General features: G+C 44.0%; 1 protein-coding gene across 1 annotated transcript in view; it reads left to right on the top strand.

Annotated features, from left to right (window-relative positions):
• Window positions 1–17,671, top strand: part of MCU (mitochondrial calcium uniporter) — an 86,138-nt gene that overhangs the window by 63,809 nt on the left and 4,658 nt on the right. Inside the window, exons 2-6 of the mRNA XM_058028839.1 lie at window positions 9,610–9,679; window positions 13,549–13,719; window positions 14,508–14,612; window positions 16,812–16,972; window positions 17,452–17,655. Of these exons, the coding sequence (XP_057884822.1) occupies window positions 9,610–9,679; window positions 13,549–13,719; window positions 14,508–14,612; window positions 16,812–16,972; window positions 17,452–17,655 (711 nt within the window). The remainder of the gene's footprint in view (window positions 1–9,609; window positions 9,680–13,548; window positions 13,720–14,507; window positions 14,613–16,811; window positions 16,973–17,451; window positions 17,656–17,671) is intronic.

Genomic DNA, 17,671 nt, shown 5'->3' on the forward strand with positions numbered 1-17,671 from the left:
GGCTCTGGCACAGAGTGCCCAAAGAAGATGTGGCTGCCCCTGGATCCCTGGAGGTGTCCAAGGCCAGGTTGGGCAGGGCTTGGAGCAACCTGGGAAAGTGGAAGGTGTCACTGCCCATGGGAAGAGAGGCTGTAACAAGATGATCTTTAAGGTCCCTTCCCACCCAAACCATTCCAGGATTCTGTGACTCTGTGACCTCCCCCTCTCCCAAACAGACCAGGTGAGATGAGCAGGGAACAGCTGAACTGGGAAACCTTGGGGTCTGAATTGAGCACACTAGTTAAGCATCAGGTTGACAATTAACGTGTTTGTGTTCTTCCTGCACGATGTTGGTGTGATCTGCCTCTGCAGAGCACTGCCTTTCACTCCTGCTTTAACTTGTGCCAAGCTGCCTCTCCAGGCACGTACCGATGGCACACAGGAGGTGAGCATTGCACCATCTCCTCTCCCAGGGCACAGGAGGAGGGCAGTCCTGCAAAATAAGTAAAAGTGCATCGTTAACCAAAGGACATTAAACATTAACATATGGGGATATTAAGTTTGTGTGTAAGTATCCTTGAGCTGTGGTCTGGTAGCACAATGAAATGGAGTTCTTTAATGGCTTTAAACATTCATATATTTTTATTGGAATTTTTTTTCCTTTCCTTCTGTTGCTCTAGTCTTGCCAGGGAACATAAGGGGTTTAGAAGCCAGAATTGCACAGTAACAATCCTTATAGCAAGCAGCATATCCAGGGGGAGAATGTCAGGCATTTACCCTTAATCAACTGGAGGATTCTTCCAGGGCTTCATGAGATGTGTGTGGGAAGATGTGTGTAGCAGAAGGATTGATTTTTACTGTACTAATCTCACCTGGTGGTAAACTGCTGCAAACTGATTATAGAAGGCAGGGAAGAATGCCAAGTTGAACATCCTACACTTTGGTATTTCTTCCTGGCCAGTGTGAATTGGCTGCAGGTATTTGTAGCCAAACTTAGGTTTTTGCTTAGGGACTGAACTTGTGAGAATCAGAATATCTATAAAGCTTTTCTGGCACTTCTGGGCAACACTCTTGAAGTTCCCTGCTAAGTGCCTCATAAAGGATTCAATCCTAAAGTGAGTTTGGCCTCTAGGCTCACCCTGTAAGGCTCATAATCCCAGAGAAGGAACCACTTTTTGTGGACTGCCTGGATGTGCCTTTGTGGGTACAGCCTCTTGCTGTCTCAGAGTACTTACCTTTCTGTTCCACCACCTTTTGGACCAAACCCAGGTGTGAAGTTAGCCAGAGAGATGAGATTGTTTTGTGTTGTGCTTTCCTGCAGGGAGCTGATGGTGCAGGACTCCCCCAGAGCAGTGGGATGTGCTGTGGCTTGCAGGATGTTGCACCTCTCCATATCTGAGGCTGTGCAGATCCTCCCAAGCTGTGCATGTGCTGGCTCTGACTCCAAAGCCTGCACGAGCCTGCTGTGCCTTTCCACCAGCGAGGTTCCCTCCTTTCTGAGTTTATTTCCCTGGAAAACCAGTGGGAGTTGGCTGCTCCCCAGCACACACAGGCAGAAGGAATTCCCTTGCACTTGTGGGAGTCTCACTCTGTAACTCTGCTCATTGTTTCATTCTTTGTGCTGGGAGTGCAGGAATGTCAGGGAGGCGCTGGTTCCTCCTCACCGGGAAACTCTTTTTCCACTGGGAGAAGAGGGGCAAGAGCTCTTGTTTGAAACTGGTTCTAACTGAGGCTAAAGGAGTTACCTAATGGGGTTGGTAAGTGCTAGAGGAAAAAAAATCACGAGAAAGCAAACAACAAAATAACAGCTGAGTTGCCCTGGGGAAATGGCTGAGGGGAATCCATCTGATGCCTTCTCTCTTGGTTATGCAGTTTTCAGCTGTGGGTGGCTGAGAGAGACAAAAATCCCTGAAATTAGTGAGCTCAGAACTCACTGAGTTCTTCAAACCTTTTTTTAAACAGTGGTTGACAGCCCCCTTAATTTTGAGAAGAGAGTTAGAAACCTTTTCAGTAAGATTCAAGTGATGAATCTGGAAATTAGGGAAAGGAGTTTAGCTCTCAGGTTTCAAAGCTGACAAGTTTAAATGCATCCTAGTGTTTTGTTTGAGTTCTATGTTTCAAGCCTTCAGGATTCAAAGGAATTAAAATTCTCAGGTTTTTTTTTTTTTTTTCCCCAGTAACCATGAGGATTGTGTTAAAGATGTGGAATCCAAACCATCCTGCTCCACTAAAGCAAAAATATTTTCATGGTGAAACTGTGATCTGGCATCACAAACGGTCAGGGAGAAGTTCCAGCCCCGTTTTGTGTTGTCTGCCAGAGGCAGGAAGTTCTGTGTGAAGGTTGGGTGAAAGAGGGAGTGTGAGTGTCTGATGTACCCTGCCTTAAGTTAGGAATTGGGTATTTCTCTGTAAATTGTTGGCACTTGCAATACAATTAAGAATATAGACTGAGAGAAGGTTTCGGGTTTTGATTTGGTTTTTAGGTAAGGGAGTAGTGGTGTGGATGGTGGCAAGGGAAGCACCTGTTCAAAGCAATGGATTCTGCCTGGCTGATGGGCTTAAGATGTCAGCTCAACTTTTTTCCCATTTATTACCTCCTCTTCCTTCTCTTGTCTCCCAGAGGCTCAATCACACCCTTCAAATGCAGCGATGTTCCTGCTCAACAACAGTTCCTGCTGCAACTCCTCAGTTCAGTGTCTCCAGAGCAGCAATAATGCCTGGGAGAAAGGCACAATGAAGGATGAGGAACAGTTACTTCATCCCTGCTTTTTCCCTTTTCTGCAGAGAATTAATCTCTTTCCTCCTTCCCCCTCCTCTTCCTGGACACTGTGGATTACCTGCTTCTTTTTAGGCAGATGGGCAAAGGAAGCAGGATGAGAAAGGAGTATTTATAGCTCACCTCCTGTTTATGTTCCCTTCCTAGCAGATGTGCTAGAGTTTTGTACTAATGCTGGAAGAAGAGAAAATTCAGGCAGGAACGAAAGCTGAGGCAAATGAAGATCGTTTGCTAACGCGTAGGTCATACAAAGTGCTTCCAAATATAAGGAATAACACTTCCCACATCTTGCTGGCATTGCCCTTTTTTGTGTGTCTGTCTGCAGCCTGATTTTAAAACACAGAAGAAAAAAATCCACGAAGAAAAGCACTGCAGTTCAGACGGGTTCTTGTTTGCTTGACCTTCATCCGCATGAAGCGCTGCCCTGTGGGGGCAGTGGGCGCAAAATGTTCTTTTTGGTGCAAAATCTGACCTCTTGAGTGGGATGGAGCAAGGGCGTGCTGTCAAAGAGAGAGAGAGAGGAATCAGCTCAAGCCAGTGGGATTTAATCAGACAAGTGTTGTTTGGGTCCTGGGAGACAGTTGAAAAAGGCAGCAGTTTGGACTTAGAGGAAATTGTGCTCAGAAGTGTTTGTCTTGTTGCTGTCACTGCCAGGGCACAGCTCTTGGGTATAGGGGCATTCCCTCTCCAGCCAGATTCCTGGGGGTTTGCATGGATGCAGTGGGAGCTGTACCCTTCTGGGAGCAGGGGCTGTTCTATCACATCCCAGGCTACCAAACAGCAGCCCAAGGTATTTCTTCTGGGAAATTCTACACAGATGTATTGGCTGTGTGAATGTATCCAGAGGGAGTTTGCATGGATGAAGTAGGAGCTGTACCCTTGTAGGAACAGGGGCTGTTCTGTCACATCCCAGGCTCCCGAACAGCAGCCCAGACTATTTCTTCTGGGAAATACTACACAGATGTATTGGCTGTGTGAATGTATCCAGAGACCACAGCGAGAAGCTGGAGAACATCTTCCATAGAGGGCTGAAAATTCCTGGTAAAGTTGGGCTCAATTTCAAAGGAAGATGGAGATTTTTTTTTTAATATTTGTCTCTCAAAGAGAGATCCTGGAAGTTGGGCAATGGTGTCCAGGCACCTCAGAAAGAAAAGAAGGGGGTGAGAGGTGCAGGCAGACATCTCCAGTGGCAGACAGGCCTGTTTTGGTCCCTTTGGAGGTGTCTGAGGAGGGCAGGGAGGACGCTGAGGAGGAATTAGCAGGAATTAGCTGAGGTTGGCACTGGCAGCAGGCGGGTCCCTCATGAGGCGCCGCCATCTTCCCCTGATCACCTGCTGCCCTCAGAGCCCTCAGTGAGGGACTGCTGTGGGCTGGCAAGGTCCTGTGAGTGCTCAGAGCCCCACACTGGCTCCTTTGTCAGAGGTTTTATTGACAGACTGGTTTGAGAGTCACTGGGTGGGGGGCCTGAGGCTGGGAGGGGTCTCTGTGGGGGCTGTGTGGGGTGTCATGGGGCTGAGGGGGTCTCTGATATCTGGGGTGTCATGGGGCTGAGGGGTCTCTGATATCTGTGGGGTGTCACAGGGCTGAGGGTCTCTGATACCTGTGGGGTGTCACAGGGCTGAAGGGTCTCTGATACCTGTGGGGTGTTATGGTGCTGAGGGGTCTCTGATACCTGTGGGGTGTCACAGGGCTGAAGGGTCTCTGATACCTGTGGGGTGTCACAGGGCTGAGGGGTCTCTGATACCTGTGGGGTGTTATGGTGCTGAGGGGTCTCTGATATCTGTGGGGTGTCACAGGAGGCTGAGAGGTGTCTGGGGTTGAAGAGTCTCTGGTCTCTGTGGGGTGTCACAGGGCTGAGGAGTCTGTGGGGTGCCCAGGGGATGAGGGATCGCAGTGGGCAGTGCCTGAGGGGTTTCTGGGCAGAGTTGGATCCTGGATAAAGGGTTGGGTTAGGGGCAAAGTGTTCATTTCAGGCTGTTTCTTGATATTATCTGCTTTAATTGGCAGTAAATCAACTTTCCCTTAGTCCAGTCTGCTAAGCCAGTGAGCAGTGGTGACTGATCTCCCTGCCTTCATCCTTTTATCCTGTCCTGTTCCCAAGGAGCTTGGGAGCAGCTGGCTGTGCAGCTGGCCCCAGTCAATCCCTCACAGCTCAGTGTGCTTCAATCCAGGCAGAGCTTATGTGCTGTGCAAAACCACTGGCTGTGTTGGGAAGTCACACGTCTCATCCCTCAGACAGCAGGTTTCTGGTCAGGGCAGGGCTTTGCCCTGAGTCTCCTTTACTTTGCAAACAGCTGGTGTGAAGGGGAAGGAAAAGGGGAGGACAGAAGGGAACTTTGATAATTTAGGATCAAGGTACTGTGTTGAGTCTTTTTTTTTTTTTTTTTTTTTTTTTTGGTTGGGATTGAAAGCATTTGAAATGGTATTGAGATAGATGTTTATTATTTTTATTTATAGTATATTTATATATTTATATTTATATATTTATATTTTATTTATATTATTATTTTTATTTAAAAGTTGTGAGTTCTACAGTATTTCACTAACAAGTTACACAAATGGCTTTGTATCTATCTCTACAAGGTCTTTTAAGGAAAAACTATCTAATTAAGAAATAACACTTAAATTATTTTTACTTTTAGCTTAATAACTAATCACTCATGTCTTGTCAATGTGAACTTTTCTGTCTAATTACAAAATACTACTCTAATTCATGAAGAAGAAGGACTAGTTACTGCTTTAAAACTATTATCTTATATATATTCCTATATTTTAAAACTTTAAACTCCAAGTTCTCTACTGTGTGATATTACACACTTCTAATCAAACTACACACTCATAATCTTAGTTCTGTTATTCAATTTTGGAAGTCTTCTCCACAGCCTCAGGTCAAATGCTGTTATCTCTTGGGGGTCAGTGTTTGTCAGCACAGGGAGTCTGAAATTCTCAGCCTCCAGGATTCCAACATCCTGTTCAAGAGAGACCAGAATCTCTCAGGTAGAGTACAGGAGCAGGAATGAGCTCAAGGCAGATAAATGGAGCCCTTCAGCATGGTTGAGGTGGGTGGCTTGGGCTGCTTGGGGAAGCTCACAGCAATTTTCACCACTCAGATTCCAGCCTGGAGGTTTTAGTGTAACCACTTTTAGAGCCAGGAAAGACATTCAGTGTTTCATGCAGCAGAAGTTGGGATAGAGGGGAAAATATTTGTTTCTTGTTGGAAAAGGTGAGCTGCTGTGGATCAGACTGAAGGCTGCCTCATATAAAGGAGGCCCCTGGTAATTTGTAAAATAGATGTGCCAGAAGCACTTGCAAACGTGTCTCTTCAATGCTTTACTTGTGGTAAGAAATTTTTATGCAGAGAATGCTCTGTTTTTCACTGAAGCTCTGCAGTTCTTGCTGCACTGGCACTCCAGGTAATGAGTTAGCAGCATGTTTTACTTGGGTTCTAGAGTCAGATGCTCACCTTTTTTCATGCTTGGGGTGTGGGGTTTTTTTTCCTGGTCAGCCTCTTTTCTGATTTTAATTAGTGTTTGGAGACTCAGTCTCCTAAAGTTGTTAGTGTTCCATCATTGATAATTACATACCTGGAGAGCAGGAGCTGCTCCCTCTTTTTCCATCATAGAGCACTCACTGGTAGCCAAAAGGTTGATTTTTTTCAGCAAGGCTTTGATTAACTTTGTCGCCCAGGTAGTGTTGAGAAAGCTACATTGGGACCTATGGAGATGCTGTTATTTGTGCCTTTGGGCTGGCTAATACAGACCTGGAGGAAGGATTAGTGCTAGGTAGAGGACTGGCACTTTTTTTCTCTTGCTCCTTTAATCATTTTGGGAGAGCAGCTGCTGCATAACCCTGAGCCTCTTAGCATGCATCTTACTGCAGATAAGGCAGGAAATGAAGGATCTGATGGATGTGGAATGTGAATTCCTGCATGTGTTCCTGTGAGACCCAGAAAGTTATCCTAGTGCTTAAAGCTTTTTGCTTTTGTGGTCTGCCTTGGTGCTTTGCACACTCCCAAGAATTGCTTATTTTGGGAGGGGTGGACAAGCCTGTATGGACTAAAATTTGGGTGCAGTTGTTGCACACTTGGTTGCTGAAGGGGGGTGGGCTCTTGCCTGTTTATCTGAGGAGCAGATCTGGTCAGTAAAGCTTGAAAGGGGTTGCTCTCTGTGCCCTGCACTGCTCTGATCCCCAGCTTCAGCCTTCTGACACCTTCCTGCATGAAGCTGTTGAGCTGCAGACATCGGGTAATGGGTTCAAACATTTCTCTCCATCTCAATGTTAAAACAACAGTCTCCCTTCAGGAATAGAAATGATGGATGGCTCTGTAAGCTCATGCTAACCTTGGGTGACATACCATGACATCTTGGGCTCTGCTCAGTTTTGAGCTCATTTGTTCCTCTTTTTCCCTTCCTGCCCAGTAGAGACTGTTTTTGTTGATAAGGAATTGCACCAGCAGCACAGTTCAGAGCTGCAGGAGTGGCAGATACGAGTGTTTAACAGCATCTCTCCTGTAAAAGGTTCTGGCAGCACCTCTCCTGTAAATGTACACTGCTGGGGAGGGGAGTGTTCACAAACAGAAGGGTTCAGCCCATATTGGGATGCAAGAATTGTGCAAGGGGTTAAGTCTGGGGACACCTCGGGTTTTTGATGAGTCACCTAACATGCCCTGGTTTTTCCAACCTGTTTTGCCTTTCCCCTGTTTTGTTCTACAGGGCAGGAGGCTTCTGGAGTGAGCTTGTGTCTGTCAGATACTCGTAGCCTTAAGGCAAAGTATTTGCCTGTGCTACCTGATAACATCTTCCAGCTCCATGGCTGTTCTGCAGTAGGATAATGCTGGCTTTAGCAGGGTTTAGGATGTTCTGAGAACTGTGTTTTTGGGCTGCTGTCCACATCTGGTGGAAAAGCAGAGTCCTGCCGTGCAGTGTTTGGAAAATGAATTAATTATGTTGTGTAGAGAGGGAGAGTGAAGCAGTAAAAACTTCATGTCAGTGCTAGCTGTGCTGTGGGATCAGGTAAAACGTTTCTACAAACAGTCTTTGGGGTAGTGCTGTGTGACTGAGGAGGGTTTGTGTCTCACTGAGTGAATTCTGCCCACTTGTTTTTGTATCTGATGCTATTTTTGGAAAGATTGAAATTCCCCTCCTTAGGTAAAAATTGGTTCTGAAAATTGATTTGCATGTGGCACCACATCTTATCCTTGAAGCTTCTGACTTTGTTAATAATATAACAGTAATACCAAGACAACAGAGCTGGATTTGTACAGCATGTGGGATTGTAGCTGTGTTTTTCTCAGGTAGTTTTGAGTCTAAAACCTGGGTTTTTTCAAATGGGAGGGGTAATCCTGATTGCTCAACAGCAGCACATGCTGTCAGAGTCGAGAAGACTTGGTTATTTCACTTGTAAAAAAGCAAATTTACCCTTTGGTTCCCAACATGCAAATGTTTTTTACACCATTACTTTTGCTGAAGCATTCAGCTTCCCACTTGAGTTACAGCTGTTTGGTGCCCACTTATTTTCCTGTCTGATTTGACCCTGGGAAGCTGAAAATGCAGTTGAGAGGAGGCAAATTGAAAATGACTGATTTTTGTTGTCAAAATGAATAGAAATGAAATACAAATACAGCACATGTCACAGTGAATTTCTAGAGCTGTCAGTGCAGTGACCATCAGGGCCAAAGGTCCTGCTTTTGAGAAAGATCAGTGGAAACTATCCTTGGTTTGGATATCAGGCTTCAGAGCACAAGGCAAGTAGCAATTAAAGCCATTCAAAGTAGGTTATCAAAGGTAACCTCATGAAACACAGAGGTCTGGACAATTTGGCAGAGAAATAATCAGCAACCTGGGTTTTGTTTGCAAACATCATTACAAGTTTATTAAAACAAGTCCTCCCTGTAAGATACCTTTATAGAAATGTAGGTTTGGCAGCTGTGTTTTAGCATTCAGCAAAGAAAAAGTATCCCAGACTGCAGGAATGTCCAAATTGGACAACAGCTGTTGCAAAATCCGAGGCTAGCCACTGAAATGTGAACCACCGGGGACAGGTGAGAGCTGGTGTTCCCCCTTACTGTGGTTTGCAGTTGGGCTGCTTTGTGCCAGAGCTGCAATTTCAGTGTTGGGGAAGGATTAGTAAATAACCAGTGTAATATAATGTTAAAAATAGACTTTAAATCACTCTGTTTGTAGATTTTCATGGGCAAATGAGTCTCTTGCTAAGTTTGCAGAACATGCAAACCCATGCATGTGCTTTCTTCCTGTTGGGCTGTTGTTATTTTTTATTTTTATAGCTCAGTATTACAATTATTGCTTTTTATGTTGGAACAATTTGTTCTTCTATGCACAGGCGTGTTTATTGCTGTGTGTCTGAGTTCAGCTTCTCTCTGTAAGGACATGAGAAAAGTCATGTTGGCATGGAAAGCAACCAAAGAGAATGATCCTGTTAATCCACAACTCTAAACATCTATCCTGGTTATGCAAAAAACTTCTTTTTGTAACCTTTAAAGGATTTCTACTGTGTGTCTGTGTAGTCAGCTAAATGGATTCCCTAAAACTGCTTGACTGGGTGGCTTTAAAAATCCGTGTCACATTAGGGAAAGCAAACCACGAGTGTTCTGTTCCAGACTGCCAGCTACCTGTGTGCAGAGTGAGGTGTGTGGAGGTGAACTTGGCTGCGGGGGGAATCCCTGCGGGGTGACAGATGGGAAGGGAAGAGGCTGTTCCTGACGGGCGCTCCGGCTTTGTGGCCGCTCCTGCGGACGGGGGAAGTGCCCGGCGCGGGCACTGGGGAGGGGCACGGCGATGGCGGAGGCCGGATCCTGCCCGACTCTGAACATTCGTCCTTTCCCCCGTGTTTTCCAGGTGCACCAGCGGCTGTCTCCTTGGCAGAGCGTGAGAGTGGTGTATTGCAGTACCGTAGTGCCCTCTGATGGTGAGTACACACCAGTTCCTGCCTCGCTTGGACTTCCCCAACTCGCGTTTCATTCCCTGCCCCCTTTTCTGGTGGAGGCTTCTTTGGCCGAGCACCAATCCAGTTTGGAGCTAAGGAAGTGACAGAGAGAACAAAGTCAGGAAGCATTAAGGCAACGGGCAGCTTTTCTATGAACTGTCCTTACCAAACTGGACAGGCTTTGTAAAGAAACATGGAATTGCATGCAACTGTCCAAGTCTCTTTGCCAGCCTTCTTTCTGATGTAGCTGTGAGGTCTGTATGACCCCTGCCCTTCAGGGTGCTCTCCTTCCTGGAGGGAGCTGCCAGAGGCTGGAGCCAGGCTCTGCCCAGTGGTGCCAAGAAACTGATGCACAGGAAATTCTACCTGAACATGAGGAAAATCTCCTGTGCACTGGAACAGATATCCCAGGGAGGCTGTGGAGTCTCCCTCACTGGGGGTACTCCAGAACCATCTGGACACAATCCTGTGCCATGTGCTCTGGGATGTCCCTGCTTGAGCAGGATGGTGGCACCAGAAGAATCACTGTGGTCCCTTCAGCCTGACCCTACCTGCCCCCTAAAGTCCATTTATGTAACAAAAGTGCCGTTCAGCTCCATGCCACAATAGTCAAAAGCATCATTTACTACAGTAAATAAGCTTTGAAGCCAAGGCAATATTATTCCTTTATTTAAATTCTGGGACAGCTCAGGCATAAAGCTTTTTTGATAAGGTTGTCAGAGCACAAAGCAAAAGGATGCACTGGTGGAACTGTAAAACTCTCAGTGTGCCATAATGCAAAGAGGAAAGGAGCAGCTTTCAGCTGCTTAACATCTGCATGCTGTGCACAGGGAGTGGAGCTGACAGACTGGGCATGGAGTGGATCCTCTCCTTGTTAAGGCTTGTTAATAAGGTCTGAAAGCTAATAAATGAAGGGTTCCTGCTTCCCCTGCCAGGATAACAAGTGTGCAAGACAAAGAGAACATGACTGCTCTGCAGAGCTTACATGAAAACCTGGCAGCTTAAACAGGTAGAAGTGAGAGGGTGTGTAAGGTTGAGAAGAAATCTGCCTGTGCTGATTTGATTTTACTTTTCCTCATGTTGTGCTTGAATAATTCTCTCATTATTTCTTCCTATAACTTTGTCTTTACCAGTAGCCAATGTTCAACACTGATTTCTTTGGCCACACTTTTTTCTTATACTGTAGTTCATTTTGACCTCATTTGTTGCTCAAGTTGATCTTAGGTGAAAATAGAAATATTAAAAAAAAATACCCATGACGTCTTGCTGGTGCACATATGATTGAGTCAAAACTTTGTGGCACTTGGTTGGAACTCATGCCTCAAAGCAACCCCACATTTAATACAGCATGTAAAGCTTTTCAAATCCCCCACAGTCTCATTTAGCAGCATTCCTGGCCAGGCTGTAGGTGACTGTAAATGTAAGTGCAGCACACTTGTATAAAATTAATTTCTTTTACTTGTTGCATTCCTTTAAATCCTGGCTTAAAATTTAACTAGGGGAAGATTAGCTGAAACCTTAGCACTGTAATTAGAGAGGTGCCAAATGCTTTGTCCCCTTAGTAACTTGTGAAGTAGATGCAGAAGACACACAGGGCTGTGGGAGAGAAGAGTGAGGCAGCCATACCACAGGGACTTGTTAATGACTTCTACTGGAGCTGCCTGCTGCTGTCTGTTAGGTTTGTGTTGTTGTGTCCTTCAGATTTCCTTCTTTTCTTTGCCTCTTCCCTCTTCAATGCAGTAAAAATCTGACCAGCATTGCTTGTGTGGGAGGTGGTGAGAGGATCAACCTGCCGTCATGGACTTTCCCCACCAGTGAATTAAGCTAGGAAATTACTTTTACAAGGTTTTTGCAAGGAAAACATAAAGCAGCTGCTTTAATTTACAGGCTTATGGACCCTGTCTTTTGAAGGGAAATAATTTAGTCTTTAATACTTCACCTAAGCTGGAAATCCCAGTGAAAGGCTTTGTTTGTGCTCCTAATGCTAATGACTCCTAAAATGCAGCAGGGCTGTTCCTGGCAGGCACTTCCCTCCAGAGCTGGCAGTCCTGGAGCTCTGGTTGTGGTGTGGTATTGATGGGGATATGTGGAAAAAGTGTAAATGCAAACATTGTTCTGTCTGTTTCTCTGCAAAAAATCTGCCTCACTGCCTGTGTGATCCAGGTAGCATTTTAAATGTAAAGAAAACCTGATAGCTGGTGTCATAACAGCTGCTGCTAAGGAGCTCTAAATTCTGTCTGGCAGTCCAAATATGTTAGCACTTTGCTTTATTTCTTTCCAGTAAATATCTGATTCTTGTCTCTGAAGCCTGCACTTCAAAACACTAAAGCTACTAAAATCCTGTCAGATGTCTGAGTCTTGAGAGCAGGCATTGATAGGTTTTCAAATGCTGGGGCCTCTTAGGATGCTTTAGTTGTTTTAGGTGACCATACTTGGCTGCTTCCATCTAGTCTTTAAGGACTTGAAGGCAGCAATCCCTTGCAAGAGGGAAAAAGCTTTTTTTATGCTTGATTCATTTCATGAAGGTGTGTGATAGTTAAGAATGAGAAGAGAATTCTTCTGGCTTTGTACAAATGCACTTGGTAAATCCTTTCTCAATATCCACAATCCCCCATTTTTGGAAATATGTGTTGCCCCAGGACTTGTCCCCATAGTTCTCTTTGCTGGTTAAAATAAAATTATTTGCCTTTATTTCTACTTCTGTTGACTTTTTGACTGGCTGATTTTGATATTAGCTGTTTAAAATGACTTAGCATGTCAGTGCATGAGTTCAGTGGGTTTAAGGAGACAGGAGTTGACCAGAGCTACAACAGGTTGGGATATTGAGGCAGATGAATTGTGGGTGGGTGTGACTGCACCATCCTTGAGACACAGAAATGCTCTAAGCAGTAAAAAACCCTGTGTGTTTTCATATAAGAAACACACCTATAAAAGCAAATCCTTTTGAGGTGTGCTGTTATATCTTAGCAACTACCTCACTTGAGGACAGTTATGACTGTGATTCAGTAAAGGGCTTAGGGAATATGAACTTTTGACTTCTCTTTTCTACGTATGGATCTCACAAAGTACACGGAGCAGGTTGTGGCAGTAAAATAATAAACAGCCTACAGCTCATACCGGTCACTACCATTGATTTTAGAATTACAGAAATCCTCAAGAATGCCCTCAGAAAAGCTTTTGGCAGCACCAAAGAAATGGAAAAATCTTGTTTTATCTACACCTAAGTAGTAATGCCTGTCTGGCGAAGTACAAAGCATATTGATCCCATGAATTTTAGATTAAATGACCTTGAAGCCTAAACTCAGAGTGCTGTTCTGCTACAGCCTCATGCTCCTGACTGCTTTCTTACATGTTTTGCCTCAGGACAAGGAGGAAGAAACCAGAACTAAACAAGAATATAAACATTTGAAGCGGGTCCTTCCTTGATGTTTCCTAATAGACACAATCTGCCTTTGTCTCCTGAGCTATAAATCCTGCTGTAAACAGAAATGTTTTGTCTTCCATAGTCTAAAATGCTTTTATTCTCAAAACCTAACCAAAACGTACTGTGCTGCCATGTTATGGCTTTTAGATATCATGTTGTCTTTAGAACAAAGGTGGCTGTGTTTAGAGTAAGTAACTTTCACAAAGTACAGAAAAATACTGCCAAGTTACTGGAGTGAGAATCTCTGCTATACCTCCATTTTTCTTTGGCCACATCTCTTGAGAAAGCTGCAAGTTTAATGTGTTTATATTCAGATTGTAATCAGGCTTGCCTCTTCTCCTTCTCTCCTCCTTCTGTGGAGCAAGTAGAGCAGATCTGTTACCTTGTGACAATGACCTGTGTTGTTGTTGTTGCTGTTTCTCTGCAGAAGTGACGGTGGTGTACCAGAACGGGCTGCCTGTGATTTCTGTCAGTCTCCCATCGCGGCGCGAGCGCTGCCAGTTCACCCTGAAGCCCATCTCAGACTCTGTCGGGGTGTTCTTGCAACAGCTGCGAGCAGAGGACAGAGGCATTGATCGGGTTGCAATCTACTCAGCAGGTACTCTTGTTTACAAACTGATTGATTTACTTGCCTGCCAGCTGTCTGCATCCAGCCTTTCGCTTTTGGAGTGGAAGTTCGCTGTAGTGTGAGTTCTCCGACCTTCTGAAAGAGCAGAATGTAGAAATGCTATTCCTAGAGTTAGAATATTGTGGAGCCAGTGCTCCCAAGAAATCAGTCCTAATGGAGATGTTTTCTGGTGAGTTCCCTACTATTTATTAGGAAAGATACAAGCTGTGCAACCTACAGGGAGGTTCAAATCGATTTATAAAGGAATTGGGTGTGGAAGATGTACATGGGAAACAGTATCCTGCTTTAGCAATGACAACTCAGTCGTGTTTCACCTTTCCTTGTCCTGGCAAAAAGTATCATCCTTTACAAAGACTATTTACATTGTTATTGTAAATAGCTAAGAATTTAAAGTTATTTTGTAAACTCAAATTCCGTTTTGGCTTTAAGGGACTCTGCTCTTTGATTTTTGGTCATATGGCAAAGCACATCAAGAGATCAAGTTCATCTGAAGACTTCACTATTTTTATTAAAGATTTCTATGTTTTTCTGTATTTTTGTACACTACTTTTATACTTTGGATGTACTATTTTTTCATAGTCCAATACTGTAAATTAAGAGATACATGCTTTGGCTTTCTGTAAATAATATTTACATTATTATATTTACAAAGAACAGAAACCAAACAGCTGGACTTGGGATGGTGTTACAACTTAGCCACAGCATGTTTAAGTTCTTTGTTCCTCCTGCTTAATGCATCATCTGTGTTTTCCTTACAGATGGCACACGTGTGGCCTCCTCCACAGGCATAGACCTGCTTCTGCTGGATGACTTCAAACTGATCATTAATGATGTCTCCTACCACGTCAGACCACCAAAGAGAGGTAAAGCAGCTTGCTTCTGCTCAGCCCTGGGAGTACATCTCAGTATTGAGTTCCCTGCTTCACTGCAACATGCTTATTAACTTGTTCAGGAGCATGGAGTGTTATTTCTAAAGGGAAACCTCCTGGTTTCTAATCCTGCCCTTGGAGCCCAATTTAGAGATATCCAAGTAATCAGAATAATCACTAATGAAAAGCAGATATTTCATTCTGTTCAAAGCTAGTGCCCCCAGCCCTCAAGAGAAATAAACAAAGAAATAGAATTCCTTTTCATTTGTAAGTTTTTCAAATTTTTTTATAATTACTGGAAAGTAATTTAATTTAACTTATTCTGAAGGAATGCAGTACAAGATGGGAATTAGATTGAAACTTAGATTGTCTGGTTTGAAATAATAAATTGTTGCTTCCCCTGACAGCTAACATTGTTTCCATTTAAGTGTGGTACTTTGCAGATAATATTGCAGAATAAATATTGCAGATAAACCTCAAAACCCTGTTAGCTACCAAACAGTGAAATAAAGGAGACTGTGCCCTTAGAAGAGACAGGTAGGAGGGGTAGGGAAAGTAACCTATTTTGAGTCAATAAGAAAATCCATTTCAATAATAATCTTTGAACATGTGTGATTTTCAAGATGTGAAAACCTGCAGAGAGGCTTTTGAGACATTTTCAGTATTACTGGGGGAGGCAGGAATTCAGTGTTTTTATCTGCCCTCTTTCTTCCGGGCAGCTTCATAGCCTTCATAAAACACCAGGTTCTTGCATGCCTGTAGTTACCTCTGAAGATTTAAACAAGAGGGACAGCTTGGGAAATGCTGTTTCTATTTGGCTCTTGGCTGACAGATGTGGGGGATTTTACTGTTCTGTTATTCTGGAGTTGGGAGTGCATTGTACTGGGTGAGATGGTCTCTCTCCCCTTAATATAGAGTAGACTCACCTCTACTAGAGACGATTTTTTCCCCATCTCATCAAAAGCACCTTAGCAGAAGGTTCTCTGCTAAGACTGGATATCTAAACCACTGGGTACCACACACACAAAGTTACTCTACTGCTGTCACCCACTGTGTGCTGCTAGGTGAGCTCTGGGATCACCAAGGTTACAGGAAATTGTCTCCTAGGATGCACTTGCCAAGGAGATTTCTGTAGTTTGTGCTAAAATGAATGTGCCTGCAAATAGGCATTGAAATTAGTTCTGTCAAACTTTTCAGCTCTGGCTTTTGCATTTTTACAAGATCACCTCTAGTATTTGAGAATGGAAATGCCAGAATACTGTAATTTTAAATAAGTACTTCTTGATGTTTGCCTCAGTAGGAGCACATGGATTTTTCTTCGTAGGAGAACAGGAGCCCTTTAACTAGAACGAAATTATTTACTTTGTGTGTCTTGGCACAGGCTACTGAGTCACTTTTTTTCCCTTGAGCTGCTGGTGTACTTTTTGAGTTGGTAAAATCATATTTTGATACCTTTAGGTACAAGTCCAAGGATGCTACAAAAATTATTTTTTTTATTTGATTAATGTCAAAATATTTTGCTTTTATTTCAAACTTCTTTTTTTTTCCAATCTGGAAGACAATCCAATAGTCACAACTCCTTTAAGAACTGGTATCCTCTAGGAATCCTTTTTGAGTTGCAATGCAAGTATAAAGGTGTTTTTGAGTCGTGGCCCTGCTCTTGTTTCTAGATGCTGTGTGGGAGAGCTTCACTCCTTTGCAGGGAGCACAGCAAGGGGTGTTACCCACAGAGCATGGGAAACAATTCCTGGCACTGGCACTCTAAATGCTGCTGCTGAGGCTGTTGTGGGTCCCTAACCCACAATGTTCAGTTGCCATCACCAATAATTCTGGCTGCTGGTGGTCTGTATTCTGAATTCTGCCTGTGTCTTGACAGCTGGTGTGATGGATCATAGCTGGTTGAGTTTGTTTGTCTTGTATATAAATATGAATCAGAAGCAGCTGTTGGATAATCTGGCCAGCTTTATAGGATACCTCTCTTCTCCTTTTTCTTACCAAATTTTAGGAATATCCAGTAGTAAGGCACTTCTTTCAGGGGAAACACATTGTCTTAGAGTGCTGGAGCTCTTCCAAAGGCCTCTTTGTTGAGAAGATAGTTTTGTTCATTTCCAGTGCAGACTAATAGTGATTCCCCAAGGGCCCATGAGCAGCCCTGTGGGCACAGTGTATAAAACAGCCTCTGTTTATCCCTAGAGCTCTTAAGCCATGAAAATGCCACGACGCTGAATGATGTGAAGACGTTGGTTCAGCAGTTGTACACAGCCTTGAGCATCGAGGAGCACCAGCTGAACAAGGAGAAGGAGCTGATAGGGAGACTAGAGCAATTGAAGGAGCAACTAGCACCTCTAGAAAAAGTAAGGAGTTTCTCAGTGTGTTGTATTTATCTTCCAAAGGCAGCCTGGATGGATTTCCAGGTTTTAATTGGGTCCCTGCCATGCTTCAAATAGTTTTAAGATCACTGAACCAAGTGTTTACCAAACCATGTCTGCTTCTGGTTTCTGTGGAAATATTTTGTTTCCTTGCTTCAAGCAGTTGGAAATGAGCTTGTTAGTAAATAAAAGCTGGGGCTAATGCAACAGAACATCTCTGAATATAGAGAAATAAATACTTCCCTGAGGCATTCAGAGCATGCTCAGAGTAAGTATAGGTGACAGCACAGGTGATGGAAAAGAAGCTGAGGTTTGTTTGTATGTGCATCATGCATAATCAAATCATGTTTCAAACCACTTAATGTTGCTATTAATATAAGGGACTGATTTTGCATTATTATCTCTTAACAATATTAACATAATTACTTCTGAGACTGCAAGATGTGTGTTTCTGCCTTCTGCAGGTGAGGATGGAGCTCAGCAGGAAAGCAGAGAAGAGGACAACCTTGGTGTTGTGGGGAGGCCTGGCCTACATGGCCACTCAGTTTGGGATTCTGGCCCGCCTCACCTGGTGGGAATACTCTTGGGACATTATGGAACCTGTCACCTATTTCATCACCTATGGTAGTGCCATGGCAATGTACGCTTACTTCGTAATGACCCGCCAGGTAGGACTTGGTGTGC

The sequence above is a fragment of the Melospiza georgiana genome, chromosome 8 (assembly GCF_028018845.1).
Source record: "Melospiza georgiana isolate bMelGeo1 chromosome 8, bMelGeo1.pri, whole genome shotgun sequence".
NCBI lineage: Eukaryota > Metazoa > Chordata > Aves > Passeriformes > Passerellidae > Melospiza > Melospiza georgiana.